The sequence below is a fragment of the Aedes aegypti genome, chromosome 3 (assembly GCF_002204515.2).
Source record: "Aedes aegypti strain LVP_AGWG chromosome 3, AaegL5.0 Primary Assembly, whole genome shotgun sequence".
Taxonomy (NCBI): Eukaryota; Metazoa; Arthropoda; class Insecta; order Diptera; family Culicidae; genus Aedes; species Aedes aegypti.
In genome coordinates this window covers 203,133,319-203,148,285 of record NC_035109.1, presented here as the reverse complement: position 1 = coordinate 203,148,285, position 14,967 = coordinate 203,133,319, and the positions used below count along the sequence as shown (strand labels likewise).

General features: G+C 40.4%; 1 protein-coding gene across 1 annotated transcript; it reads left to right on the top strand.

Annotated features, from left to right (window-relative positions):
* Positions 1-496: 496 nt before the first annotated feature.
* Positions 497-12,914, top strand: LOC5572471 (ionotropic receptor 25a). Its single transcript, XM_001660368.2, has 10 exons — positions 497-668; positions 8,199-8,348; positions 8,432-8,637; positions 8,706-8,970; positions 9,033-9,270; positions 10,073-10,430; positions 10,522-11,114; positions 11,182-11,367; positions 11,430-11,759; positions 11,823-12,914. The coding sequence occupies exons 1-10, from the start codon at positions 536-538 to the stop codon at positions 12,226-12,228; spliced, it is 2,865 nt and encodes a 954-aa protein (XP_001660418.2). The 5' UTR covers positions 497-535; the 3' UTR covers positions 12,229-12,914.
* The last annotated feature ends 2,053 nt before the right edge of the window (positions 12,915-14,967 follow it).

Here is a 14,967-nt window from a genome sequence, read left to right as displayed (position 1 = left end):
AACCCATATCATTTTACGAAGGGATCATAAAAAAAGTCTGATGTTATTTTTATTTCGTTCCATGGGTTAAGCGCAAAATCAACTTCATTGCTTTTTGGAAAACGTTGAGAGATATTGTATAATATGCGCCCCGAAGCAAAACTCACGTTTTAAGACTTTATATGTGCCTTTTTTGTAAAAACATGAAGCAGCATTTACATTCATAACTAATCTTTCATAAACAGTGCTATTTCATGCACATTTAATTTATCATTCAATTTTAAGTTACTGTTATTTCAGGTTCACTGACGCTGAATCCTGTGAAAATCATTTATGAAACAGAAAATGGTACGGAAAGTAGTTCTGTCTTCCAAAGTATTCAATCTACCCCATGCACCCCAACCAGTTGATGCATATCTACTGCACACGTGGCCCACGGTTCCGTTGCTAGGATTTATTTGTTTTGATAATTCACTAACATGCCCGGCCATGCCTAATCGTGTGCAAGCACAGAATTTTCATTTCTTTCAGAGCCATTCAGTGAACCAGACGCATAATGTTCAGATTGCCAAAATTTATTTGTTTTTCATTTTGTGGTATACATTGGCATACTTTTTCTGTGATATTATTTTATCTAACTTCTCTGAACAGTCCTATTAGAGGCCAGACAACACAAAACATCAATGTTCGTAAGTAAAATATGTCTATGTTTACATTATTTAAATTACAGAAAAACAAATGCTAATTGGTATACGGTATGCACATAATTATCGTATATTTTTGTGATGGAAATTTTCATTTTTTCTTAAATAATTTTCTTCCAATATTGAACAATTTGTCATAATTGATTAGAAAAAGAATTTCAAATTTAAATATGGCGCCATTTGTCATTGGCGCAACCTTCGCTGTTATACAGTACATATTGGACAATACAATTGCAACTTTTTTGATTTCTCATACAAAATGGTAGTCTAGATCTCAGTTGTTTATGGATCGATTTGAATGAATATTTTACAGACATCAGACTAAAGCTCGAAAGTTATAACTATTTATTTAAAGTAAAATTTCGACAAAAATCATAAACGATTTATCTAGAAATATAGAAGCCCTACACAAAAAATGTCTTCAGCAAACTTGTTCATCTCGTCTAAAGCTACAACTTTGCTTAAGACACTATTCCTTAATTTTTTTAATTCTTTAGTTAATGAAATGGAAATTCAGGTAAATTTATCATTTTTTATTCTCATATGCTGCATAACCAGGTTTTGCCACATATACCCGTCAAATCAAAATGCTTTGAACAATAATAACGCCAATTTTATATTGTTCATAACATTAATCATATAATGTTTTTCATAATCCGATTTTAATAATTTCAAACTTTTCCCGGCCCTGGCTTGGCTTAAAAATCATTGAAAATATGCCTTAAAAACACCAGGTCATTCACCGCTCATTTTACTGCTTTTTTTAAATAACTATTATATTTACATAACTTATTGCGATAGGCGTTATACAGAATAAAGGAGAAATATAGAAATGTGAAAAAGGTTTATTGTTACCGAATGATTAAAGATACAGGTTCAGAGCGAAGTCCTATATATTGTCTCGCAGGAGTTGATTTGCTATCATCTGCTGGTTGTTATATCGGTACCCATAGCGGCCAAGAGGAGTTTTCCGATCCATCATAATAAAACCTTTGATAAACTTATAAATAATTATTCTAGAAAATATATAGAACAAAATTATATGAATTCCAATGGGGTCAAAATAGCCGTAGTTGTAAACGCGCAACTATTCAGCAAGATCAAGCTGAAGGTCGTAGGCTCGAATCTCCCCGGTCGAGGATCTTTTCGGTTTATGAATTTCCTCGACTCCCAGAGCATAGAATATCTTCGTACCTGCCGCACGATACACGTATACATGCAAAATGGTCAAGTGGCAAAGAAAGCTCTCAGTTAATAATTTTGGAAATACTCATAAGAACAATAAGCTGATAAGCAGGATTTGTCCCAGTTAAAACATAATGCCAAGAAAAAGATAGGAGAGTAATATAATGTAATTTTATACTCGATTTTTCGCATACCTGCTCCAATCAATATTATGAGCTTTTCGTCCATGATATGGAAGATCCATAGCGCTATACGGTCAATACTGTCGTATGCCAGCTTGAAATCAATGAACAGGTGGTGCATTGAGATCTTGTACTCACGGCATATCTAGAGGATTTACCGATATCTGGTCCGTTGTCGAGCAGCCATCGATAAAACCCGATAACTTCGAATTCGCTATAAGGTACCGTGGGGCAAGTGGGTAATGGAATTCGCATAGTTGAGATTCTTCAAATTCTAGAGACTTTAAATTGAAACAAATGAGGTCGTGTATATTTTTCAGCTTGACTCCCACCAAATAAAAGCAGCATGCTGAAATTGATTTTTATGAAAAATTGAAGAAAAAAATACAGAAAAAGTTTTTGAAAAATGTCTCCTTACTTTTCACTTGCCTCAAAAGTGGGGCAAGTGAAAAGTTTACTGTTTTGAACAATAAATTCAAAAACAAACAGTTTTATTCACGATTTCTATTAGCTTTAACATTTGTTAAGGCTTCCCAATGAACAATAACATAAGTAACATGTAAACAAAGAAAATGTTATTCTATTCACTTGAATTTTCTTCTGTTCAGTTATGTTAGTTAAAATGATTCGACATCATTATAACTGCAACATTTCCAATGCTAGTTCTTACATTATAGGTCAGCAATTGCATTTCTGCTCTGTAGAATTTCCACCGCTCGTTATTTGTTTTTGAGAAAGTCGGATATGACGTCGGATAACTCTTCGGGAGAAATCAAACGGAATCCTTCAATAACGTATTTAGAATCTTCTTTATGTGGATAGACCTATACCCCATTTTTATGTTTTGAACTAGCTTTACATAGACATTCCACGAGATTTCCGTGTTTTCTCTAATATTGCAACTTTTCAGTCAACGTCTTCCTTTTAATTGGCTGCCCGAAGTAGACATATTAATATTGTAATGTTTGGCAACATCTTTTAGAGAAGTTCCATGATTTCTAATAGCTTTTAACGCTTGAGTATAGAGTTTCTTGAATTATCAGCACGTTATGTTTTTCTATGATAATTGCGAACCATGCTTACTTATGGCTACATAAAGAGAAAACACAAATTCAATCTCTAATGATAAACTTTTCACTTGCCCCACCTGATAAGAAAATTGACGGTGTTTAAATTTAGTTATCTTTAGGTCTACGTCGAATTAATTCTAAAACTTTTTTTATTGCGGTTTGAAACTGTCACAGAGGACAACTAAGAAAGGGTACAGGAAATTATTTTTCGCATCTTTCCCTTATTTTTCGAAAATGTGAATTGTTATAAGTTCGTCATTCTAAAGTGCTCGTTTTGGTAAGAAAAAAATCGGGTAAAATTTTGAAGTCCCTACGTGAACGCTAAGTGGTCCCCCAAAGGCCTTAAAGGTATCAGGTGTACATGACCCCGTGCGCAAATTCAGCTCGCTGCTTCAGTGCACGCTTCGTGAGTACGAAAAGCCACTAGTATCAAGTTACCTTGCGCGCGTTTTTTTTTTTTTTTTTTTTTTTTTTTTTTTTTTTTTTTTTTTTTTTTTTTTAAATCTTTATTTGAGTGTATTTTAACACACGAGGGCTAGTTCTACACTCTTGCGCGCGTTGATAGTAAGCATAGAAGTTTGTTTTCTTTGTAGTTGTTAGTTTTATGTCAGCGTGCACTGTTACAAAGATGTGCATAGTATAAAATACGATTTTAGTTAATTAGTTCCGGTCAATTTGTCAAATCGGGTAGTAATAAACTTGTTTTTACTTTATTGTCAACATTTACCCAACTACGTGGTACTGGCCAAACTAATAATTTGTTTTAAACAATGAAAAACTATTGAACAAAGCTATTTGATATAACATTCATAATTAAAAAGGAAATAAATTTTAATGATGACTATCGACGCGCACCGGAGAATGTGTAGCTAGTGGCTTTTTATACCCATGTAGCGTGCACTAGAGCAGCGAGCTCGATTTGCGCACGGGGGTCATTTACACCTGATACCTTCAAGGCCGTTGGGGGACCACTTAGCGTCCACGTAGGGACTTCAAATTTTTACATGATTTTTTTCTTCCCTAAGCGAGCACTTTACAATGACGAACTTATAACATTTCACATTTTCGAAAAATAAGGGACGGCCTAATGTACAGGTTTCATCGCTGATTTACCGTCGCAATCGTTTCGATTTTTGAGGATAGTCAAGCACCCGGACCTAAATTGGTGGACTGTGGAATCAAAACGACTTGCCGTTGCTGTCTAGAGGGGAAAATGGCACGAACCTCTTTCCCGAAAGCAGTGGATCGTGGTTCGAAGGACGTACTGGACGTGGTACACACTGACATCAGTGGTCCGATGGTCAGTACTCCAAGTGGAAATAAATATTTCCTTACACTTATCGATGATTTCACTCGAATGGCGTTTGTGTTTCTTATCCGGCAGAAATATGATGCAGCCGGCAAGATACAAGAGTTCGTGGCGTTTTGTAAGACTCAATTCGGCAAGACGCCTCGCATTTTGCAATCCGATGGCGGAGGCGAATATATACACTCAGGCAAATGAACTATCGATAAACATAGGAACCCCTTATGAAAATTCGCCACAAGAAATCGGGTTGAAATTCATAAATTTGCCTTATGAAACCAGAATTTGAAAACAAAAATCGTTTACGCGGCAACCTGGAATCGAACCAAGAACCTTGCGATCGATAGGCCCGAGTGTACACCACGCGCCTATCGACGCCTTGATGAGGAGTGATGCTAAAACGATACATAAAGCATTCGTATTGCAATAATCGTTCCACCTTTCATAAGGCAAAAAGTATGTAATTCGATAGTTCAGTTCGCTGCGTGTAGGCCACGATCTACAGAGCTTCCTGCGAAAGGAAGGGATTGTAAGCCAGTTAACAACACCTTACTCTCCGCAACAGAATGGCGTGGCGGAGAGAAGGAATCGATATTTGAAGGAAATGGCTTTATGTATGTTGCGAGATGCTGGCCTAAATGAGAGGTTCTGGGGCGAAGCTGTACTCACGGCAGCATACATCCAAAACCGTGTACCAACGCGAACATTAGGAATGTCTCCATTTGAGAAGCGTATCAGAAGCCATCCTACGATCGCTTTCGAATCTTTGGATGTGAAACTTGGGTTCAAATTCCCGCCGAGCGACGGAAGAAAATGGAGATCAAGGCTCGGAAGCTTGTTTTTGTCGGGTATTCAAACCAGCATAAAGCTTACCGTTTTCTAGACAGGTCCAATGACCGTATTATTATCATCCGGGACGTCAAATTTATGGAAGACGTAACATGGGATAAGGAACCATCGACGAAAGCTACTGAGCCGATTAAGGAGCAAGAGGAGTTTGTTGTGGAACTGGATCCGTTGCAGCCAACTGTAGCTGAAGACGCCGAAAATGTTTCGAACTACGAGAGTGCCGAAGACGAAGCGGATCAAGAACCAGATAGATCAACTACCGGACCCAGTGGAGTGCCTCGTCGGTCAACTAGGGCAGTAATACCTGCGAGATTCAACGATTATGTTAGGATTGGCAACTGCTGACTGCGGCGGAGAACCCTCAACATTCGTAGAAGCTACGACATGCGCAGAGAAGGACAAATGGCTAGAGGCGATCAACGAAAAGCACAAGTCTCTCATTACGAATGGAACATGGGAGCTTGTAGATCCCCCAGATGACTGCAACGTAATCGGTTGTAGGTGGATTTTTAAAAAGAAGTTAGACGCCGCTGGTAACATCGACCGGTTTAAAGCAAGACTAGTTGCTCAGGGGTTCGGACAACGCTATGAATGGGATTACGATGATGTTTCGGCCCCTGTTGCGATGCAATTCACTCTTCGGGTATTGCTGATTATAGCTGAACATCAAAAGTTGCAGGTTGAACACTTAGATATAAAAACCGCATATTTGTATGGAACGCTGGAGGAAGTGATTCACATGCGACAGCCACAAGGTTTTGTGGTTCCGAGCAAGGAACATCAATTCTGCCGACTGCGCAAGAGTATGTACGGCTTAAAGCAAGCTGCTCGAGTATGGTACAATGCAATGACTGCGATTTTAAAGGATTTGGGATTTGAGCCATGCCAAGGTGATACCTGCTTGTTCCGGAAACGTCTCGAGAACGGCATATTGATGTTTCTACTATTGTATGTGGACGACATATTGATTGCGTGCAAGTATGGTGAGAGGATTAAAGAAGTGGAAGAAGCTCTTCGACGTAGACTAACAGTATCGACACTTGGCGACATTAGCTGGTTCCTAGGAATACAAATCATGAAGGATAGTGATGGATTCTACACTTTGTCGCAGGAGCACTTTATTAAAAAGATCGTAACACGCTTCGGGCTGGATGGAGCAAAGGGCTCTAAATATCCTATGGACACCAACTATTTCAAGCTGAGGCTTGACAGTCAAAAGCTGAATGAAAACCCTAACTATCAGAAGCTTATTGGTTCACAGCATGCGTAGGCATACTTAGCCGATGTGTAAGTTGTCCTACCATCATCGATTGGACGGAAGCGAAAAGAGTTGTTCGTTACCTGTAGGCGAATTCCGGCGCACATTTTCTTCGAAGAGAAGAAATTTTCTTCCATAACTCACCAGCAAGAAAATTTTCTTTTCTTCAAAGAAAATACGCGCCGGAATTCGCCCACTGATCTACTCAATTGACTATGGGCTGAGGTTGGGTACGAACAACGAACGAGAACTGTTGTTAACGGGATTCTGCGATGCCGACTGGGCAGGCGATACGGGAGACAGAAAATAGTGTAGTGGATTCCTGTACACTTTAGGAGGGGCGACTGTTTCATGGACGAGCCGTAAGCAGGGATGTGTTGCAATGTCGACGATGGAAGCAGAATATATAGCTCTTTCGGAGGATGTGCAACGAGCGATGTGGTTGCGATCCCTATTGGAGGAAATGGATCAGAAACAAGTCAGAGCAACAGTTATTTTTGAGGACAACCGAAGCTGTCTGGACTTCGTCGCTCTAGACCATCAGAAACAGAGGTCTAAGCACATCGATACTCGACTGCACTATACGAAGGATCTGTGTGCATCTGGAAAAATCAAATTGAAATACTGTTCTTCAGAAAATATGACCGCTGATATACTCACCAAACCCTTGGGATCGCTGAAAATGAAGAAGTTCGCATTGGAGTTAGGATTAGTATCAATTTCACGTTAAGAAGGAGTGCGTCAGGGATGAATACACGAGGAGTGTTGGGCAAGCCCCTGCAATGCGTGAATGCGCCCCTGCACGACGAACAACGAGTGGGAGCTTTGTAGAGAAAAGGATATTTTCAGTACTTTTGTATCCGTCTGTAAATAAACAAGTGAAAGAGTAGTCTCCGCGTTTATTTTCCTTTTTACTACGGAATTCCCGTTTCCACTGCGTGTTTGGTCTTAGTATGTCCTTGGTCGGCCAACAGGCCGTATTGCGACGTTCAGTCGTGTCAACCGCGCTACTTTATTCTGTCGCGGGTTATATCAAGGAAATGCCATCCATCCATCGAAGCGTGCGATTTCGTCTGCTGTGGTGTATCCAGGTGTACCGATGTGGGAGGCTGCGCTAAAAATATTTGCTACGAAAGGTCATATTCTGGAAAACGGCGACATCTATCAGTAGTTCGTTACCCTGTTGCAACTAAACCCTCCAGTCGTTCAACTGGTACATTCTCTTCTTGATCACGCACCTATGCATATCGCCCATGATCTGTACCCATTGTGTTTTACTGCAGATCTGGTAGATGCTGTTATTTCATAGAAACGTCCGTTCAACTGATCCTGTCCAATACACATCTTGCGCCGTTTTCTCTTATTGACGTTTCTGTGCTGATTGGCTTGTTAAGCCTGACACTAATCTCCTTGATATAGTGCACAGCTTAGCTTTTAGTCTTTTCCTGACACTTAAATTATAATGACTGACATTGGGACGGATTCTAAATATCACTACATCTTGAGATTTAGTGTCAACATAAAATTCCATTTAAAATACTTGAGGAGTCGTTGAATCGGAAGAAGTCGTTGATCGGAACTCAATGATATTGTGGCAGACCTAAGATTTTGTTGTTATTTTTAAAGTGTATTAAATTAAACAATCTCTCGAAATGCAAATTTCAGTGTTTGTGAACGAAGTGGGTAATGATTTGGCGCAAGTTGCTGTAGATGTTGCGCTGAACTATATAAGAAAGAACCCAAGCCTCGGACTTTCAGTTGAGCTACTAACCGTCGAAGGAAACCGTACTGACAGCAAAGGGCTGTTGGAGTCGTGTAAGTATGAAAACAACACATATCTTCTGTATTGCGAGCTTCGAAATTTATCATATTTTTCTCCCTTACGTCGCTTAATTAAGTGTGCTCAAAGTACACTGAAGCGATCAACACCAATCGGCCACCCCACGTAATATTTGACACTACTCTTACGGGCGTTTCTTCGGAAACGGTGAAATCCATTAGTGCTGCGCTAGGAATTCCTACGGTTTCCGCATCAACCGGCCAAGAAGGCGACTTGAGGCAATGGCGATCTCTATCAAACGTAAAAAGCAACTATCTGTTGCAGGTTTGCTACAAAACTTTATAAATGTTGAAAATGGTCGAACGTATACAATGTTAATTTTCACATTACAGGTTATGCCTCCAACGGATATCATTCCAGAGGTCATACGAGCCATCGTTACTTACATGAATATCACAAACGCCGCAATACTTTACGACGAATCGTTTGTCATGGATCATAAGTACAAGGCATTGCTTCAGAATTTCCCAACTCGACATGTGATAACGGCGATCGGAAATGATCGCGACAGAGCCGAGCAAATTGAAAAGCTTCGAAATCTAGACATTAACAACTTTTTCATATTGGGATCGTTCGCTTCGATAAAGAAAGTTCTGGGTAAGATCATGCATCTACAATTTGAGAAAAATAATAATAATGCTCAAATATTTGACTTTCAGAATCTGCCAAGAGAGAATTTTTCGAAAGAAACTTTGCGTGGCATGCCATAACCCAATACCAAGGGGAGTTGTCCAGTAATATTGAGAATGCAACTATAATGTTGCTGCGGCCCGTATCGGACAGTAAAAGCAAAGATCGCTTAGGAGTTATTAGAACAACTTACAACATGAAACAGGAACCGCAAATAACAACGGTGTTTTATTTTGATTTGGCGCTTCGTACTTTTCTTGCCATCAAGTAAGTTTTGTCGTTAACAATATTTTTGAGTTTATTATTAGACACATTCTAGTCTCACATTGTATGTAATATATGTTTTTGGAAAAGTTTGGTAACACTTTCTAATAATTTGAATACATATTTGGAAAGGATGTAATCTAGAAGCCTCGCAGATACTAAATAATAGTTATAAACAAAGTTCATATGAGTGCTTTGTGAAGCCCAAGCAGGACGGTTCGTTTTTGCGTCGCCGGAGAAGTTTTGTTTTCACGCGTTTTTGTGTCGCAGAAGTCTGTTTTTCTTACGCGTCTTGCTGGACAGTGCTTCGCGAAGCCCAAGCAAGCTGGCTCGTTATTGATTTTAGTTAGTATAAAACAATTGAATTGACAAAATTGTAATGATTTGGAGCTCTACTGTCGACCATGGGTTGAATTGGCGAGCTCGTTCCATGTTTCTATGTCCAATGAGCGAAACATTTTTACACACATTTCTATCGTGAAAATAGTGTGAATGTTGTATTTTTGTATTTATTCAAAAACAATTATTGATGTGACATTCCAAGTACTATAATTCATATTTCACATAATACACATTAAAGGACACATACCTTTACTTCTTAGTCAACCCCGTGATTATACAACTTTGGCGACCTGTAGCTAAAAATGTGACTTACTGGTACATTTCTGAAAATGGCATCGGATTCAGCAATCCAAAACTAACTTGAGACACATAATTTGATCCTTGACTCGCAATATTTTTATTTGTGTTACGCTGCATTATTTACATGCAGGTATTCAGAAATTTGAGATTATTTGTTTCGTAGGAACATTCTACAAGTTGGTGCCTGGCCTCCAAACATGAAATATCTGACTTGCGACGAGTACGACGGTACCAATTCGCCAAATCACACCATCGATTTGAAGTCCGCTTTCATAGAGGTCACCGAACCCACAACGTATGGGCCGTTTGAATTTCCGAAAGGTAAAACCCCCTTTAACGGGCACAGTTTCATGAAGTTCGATATGGATATTAGCGCTGTCACGATAAGAGGCGGAGCTTCCGTCAGCACTAAGAATCTGGGCAAATGGGAAGCCAGTTTGGACAATGCTCTATACGTGACAAGTGAGGATGATATGAAAAATTTGACGGCCGACATTGTGTATCGAGTTTATACTGTGGTGGTAAGTTATTAATATTCTTAAGGATATTCCAGGCCTTTCAAAAAAACATTGATTGATTACCTTTACCTACAATCTTTACATTGTTTCGTAGCAAGAACCATTCATTATACGAGATCCAACTGCTCCCAAAGGTTTCAAAGGTTATTGTATCGACTTGTTGGATGAAATTGCAAAAATTGTTAAGTTCGATTATGAAATCAAGGAAGTTGAAGATGGCAAGTTTGGAAACATGAACGAAAAAGGTGAATGGAACGGTATCGTACGCAAATTGATCGACAAGCAAGCCGATATCGGTTTAGGATCGATGTCCGTGATGGCCGAGCGGGAAACTGTAATTGATTTCACGGTGCCATATTACGATTTGGTTGGAATATCAATCATGATGCTGCTGCCCAGTACACCGAGTTCGCTGTTCAAATTTTTGACCGTGTTGGAGACGAATGTGTGGCTTTGTATTCTCGCAGCGTATTTCTTCACTAGTTTTCTCATGTGGATTTTTGATCGGTACAGTCCTTACAGTTACCAGAACAATCGTGAAAAGTACAAGAATGATGATGAAAAACGAGAGTTCAACATTAAGGAATGCCTATGGTTTTGTATGACTTCGTTAACGCCGCAAGGAGGTGGTGAAGCTCCGAAAAATTTATCCGGACGGCTGGTGGCGGCAACGTGGTGGTTGTTTGGGTAAGTATTCTACTGAATTTTGTTTAGATAATAAATATTTAATGGATGATTTATGTAAAACATAAAGATTCATCATCATTGCATCGTACACTGCTAACTTGGCTGCTTTCCTGACCGTATCGCGATTGGACACTCCCGTGGAATCGTTGGACGATCTTTCGAAGCAGTATAAAATTTTGTACGCCCCTTTGAACGGATCTTCGGCTATGACTTATTTCCAGCGAATGGCGGATATCGAAGCCCGTTTCTATGAGTAAGTTTGTTCTCATTCATGCTTACTAGGGGTAATTTTCTAAGCAAAATCACTCTCCACAGAATTTGGAAAGAGATGTCGCTGAATGATTCTCTCACACCCGTGGAGCGCTCGAAGCTGGCGGTTTGGGACTATCCCGTCAGTGATAAGTATACGAAAATGTGGCAAGCAATGCAGGAAGCTGGACTCCCAAATAGTTTGGATGAAGCGGTCGAGCGTATTAGGAACTCCACATCGGCCACTGGTTTCGCTTTTCTGGGCGATGCTACTGATATACGATACAAAGTACTTACAAACTGTGATCTACAGATGGTCGGCGAAGAATTTTCTCGCAAACCGTATGCCATTGCAGTACAGCAAGGATCGCCGTTGAAAGATCAATTCAACAATGCGTAAGCTTAGCTGACGGATGTCCTATTCAAAATAACAACTTAATATACCATTATACCTTCTAGCATCTTGATGCTTCTCAACAAACGACAACTTGAAAAACTCAAGGAACAATGGTGGAAAAATGATGACATTCAAAGCAAATGTGAAAAACCGGACGACCAATCCGATGGTATTTCGATTCAGAACATTGGAGGTGTCTTCATAGTGATCTTCGTCGGCATTGGAATGGCGTGCATTACGCTGGTCTTTGAATTCTGGTACTACAAATACCGCAAAAACGTAAAGATCATTGATGTCGCCGAGGCTACGGAAGATAAACTGGCTCAGAAGACGTCCAATTTGAGGTTGCCAAATTTGAAGAACGAATTTGGCGCTATGGGCCAAATAAAGGATGACAGTCAGAAAACGCAATCCATACGGACACGCACACAAACGATAGACGCCAACAACTTTAAATCTCGTTTTTAAGATACTGAAGTTCATTTTTTGAGTAGTAACGTGTTGTTTGAAATTACCCAATAGAGAAGAAACATATTTTTGTCTATCGCATATTAACAGGTTCCACTTGAATTTTTAGATTTCTTCAATTATTTTTTTTGTTTCAAAATCAGAAGAAATATGAAAATTGGACTGGATCAGTTCTTCTTTCTCGACTCGTATTTTTTTCTTCTCGAGAAAATTGGAACACTATGGAAAAACGCTTAAGATCTCTATTCTACCCTATTTTAACTAGTACAATAAACATCTTGGCTACATTAAATTTATTCTGTGGATAAATCTGAACACACATTTTCTACATCGATTTATACTAGGATTCAGACCCACAGAGTAATAGAAATACAACCCTGTGGAATTCGCATTGTAACGTAAAGCTAGTGGGCTACAATCAAAGTGTAGTCGTAAAAGGCCTTTTTCGAAAATTTTTGAATTGTATAAAAGTTCTCGCAAAAGATCTAATATCTAGTATCCCACACAGGATGCGATGCATGGAATTCCAACAACAGCAAAACAAAAACGCGTATCGAATTTAAGATACGAGGGGTAGTAACGTGTTGTTATATCATTCTTGATATAATCGTTATTTTGAGAGTAGTAACGTGTTAGTAGGATTGGTTATGTAATTTTAATACAGTAGCTAGTAAGATCATCCCAAATCATTTAAGGGTGTATTATGGAAATTGAGTCGACCTCATGAGAAAAAAGTCATCTCAATTTACATGATTGTTTCCTTACAATGTTTGCATCCAATCCGAAATTCCTTAACAACTTTTCATACATTCTCGAGCACTTTATGCTTAAAAGCCCCGAAGGCTTTCCGGTCTGTCTCGTTCAACGTCCACGTTTCATGTCGGTAAGAAGCCACCAGATGTATCCGCTTTTCACGCATTTTGTTTTTATTTTGGGGTTGTGAATTTTAAGCTGGTTACAAAGTTCTCCCACCACTACCAAGCGGTTGCCTGGTTCTCTAGATTTGTGCTCTTGAAAATTCGAGGTTTGGCTTCGATGCATCATCACCTTAATCTTCATATGCGAGATAAACTGGTTGAACGATCCCCCAAAATCGTAGAGATCCTAGACTATAGAGAACAATCCAATAATCTATGTTAAAGCCGACGTCGGATAGCGCTTCCAAAAGAACCACGAGTGGGAAAAAAGAAAGTGAGGAAAATTTGAAACTGGCGGTCAAGAAATATCCGAAACCGAAGACAGTGTAACAAAAGAACTTAGGCCGTCGTTATTAATTGGAGGAAGCGGAATACGCCAAAACCCTGAAGTCGATGCGAAGCACTGAGAAGCTATCCGCCTAATGACGACATCGTGCAAACTAGCATCGATGAAATGAAGTTAAAAAAACAAACAAACTAGTGTAGTCTGTTGTGTGGAAGAGCCGGAAGGTGGCTTGGACGAGGTGCTCAAGAATTGGAGGCCAAGATGCTGAGAACGGGGCTGAAGGTGCGGATGTCGGTTGATCGGACGACGAGCTCGGAAGTGCTGGAGGAACTCGGAAGTCAAGAGGGGCTTTTCTATAGTAGGGTACAAAAAAGCTTCAAAAGCCTGGCCTGTTGTGTGTTGGCACGGTGTGAGACTCACGTTAGGCGTGTTTAACCACTAAAAAACTTTCCCTACTGCCCCTGTGCCTTAATCCCCACGGAACTACATCAGGCAACTTCATCGAAGGAGAGCTATGCTCATGCACTTCGTCAATCTCAGCCTCCAGCTGTTCCGCTGCTGCTGTTCTAGCTCTCCTGGTTGACCAGTTAGATGCCGAGGTCGGTACAGCGATTCCGGTTGGAGGATGGCGCTCCGACGACTCAAGTCGATGATACTCAGAGTAGTCCCCGGCGGCGGATCTATCCTACTCCGACGAAGATTTCCCCGGCGGTGGAAGATCTCCCGAACCGATGCTATCCGGGCAGATGCCGAGGTCGGTCCTGCGACTCCGATGGTGGGAAGCTTCCGGTTCACAGGCGTCCCGACGATCATTTTCCGGTGCAACAACGCGATCTACTCAACTAGTCTCCGGCGGTGGACTTAGCCTACTCCGAAGCTGGCCGGGCAGATGCCGAGGTCGGTCCTGCGATTCCGGTGGAGGGAAACTTCCGGTTCACAGGCGCCCCGACGACCATTTGCCGGTGCTATTTTGCGAATTACTTAGCTATACCCCGGCGGTGGACTGAGCCTACTACGACTCGACGTTGACTTAGATGATGGTGTGGTTGACCAAGAGGATGATGGTGCAGCTGACCAGGAGGAGTTCACGGCTAGGAGAGGTTCGGTAGCTAGGAGGAACTCGGTGCCAGAAGGAGCTTAGAGGACAGATAGGGTTCGGTAGCAGATGTGCGGTTCGGAGGTTGTGTGATGAGGAGGAGTGTTGGAGAACAGGTACATCACACACCCTGCAGTAGAGATGTCTATGGGTAAGAGTTGTAGAGGTAGCGTTTTGTAGATATGTTGATACCCAGACATGAAATAAAAGAGAGGAGCTGGCTAGTAGCGATATCAGTCAGTAGCATGCGGTTGGACGGAAACGTGGTTGTTTTGTGTACCGTAAAGTACCGTAATTCCGCGCAGTTATGGAATAAAACGATTAAAAATAAGTATTGCATCAACAAACACATTTGTTATAGTCTTTTCAATATTGGTACGTGTGAATGTCGTATAAGGGAAAGTGGGACAGCTTGTCCATCGTAAGAAAAAGACGATAGA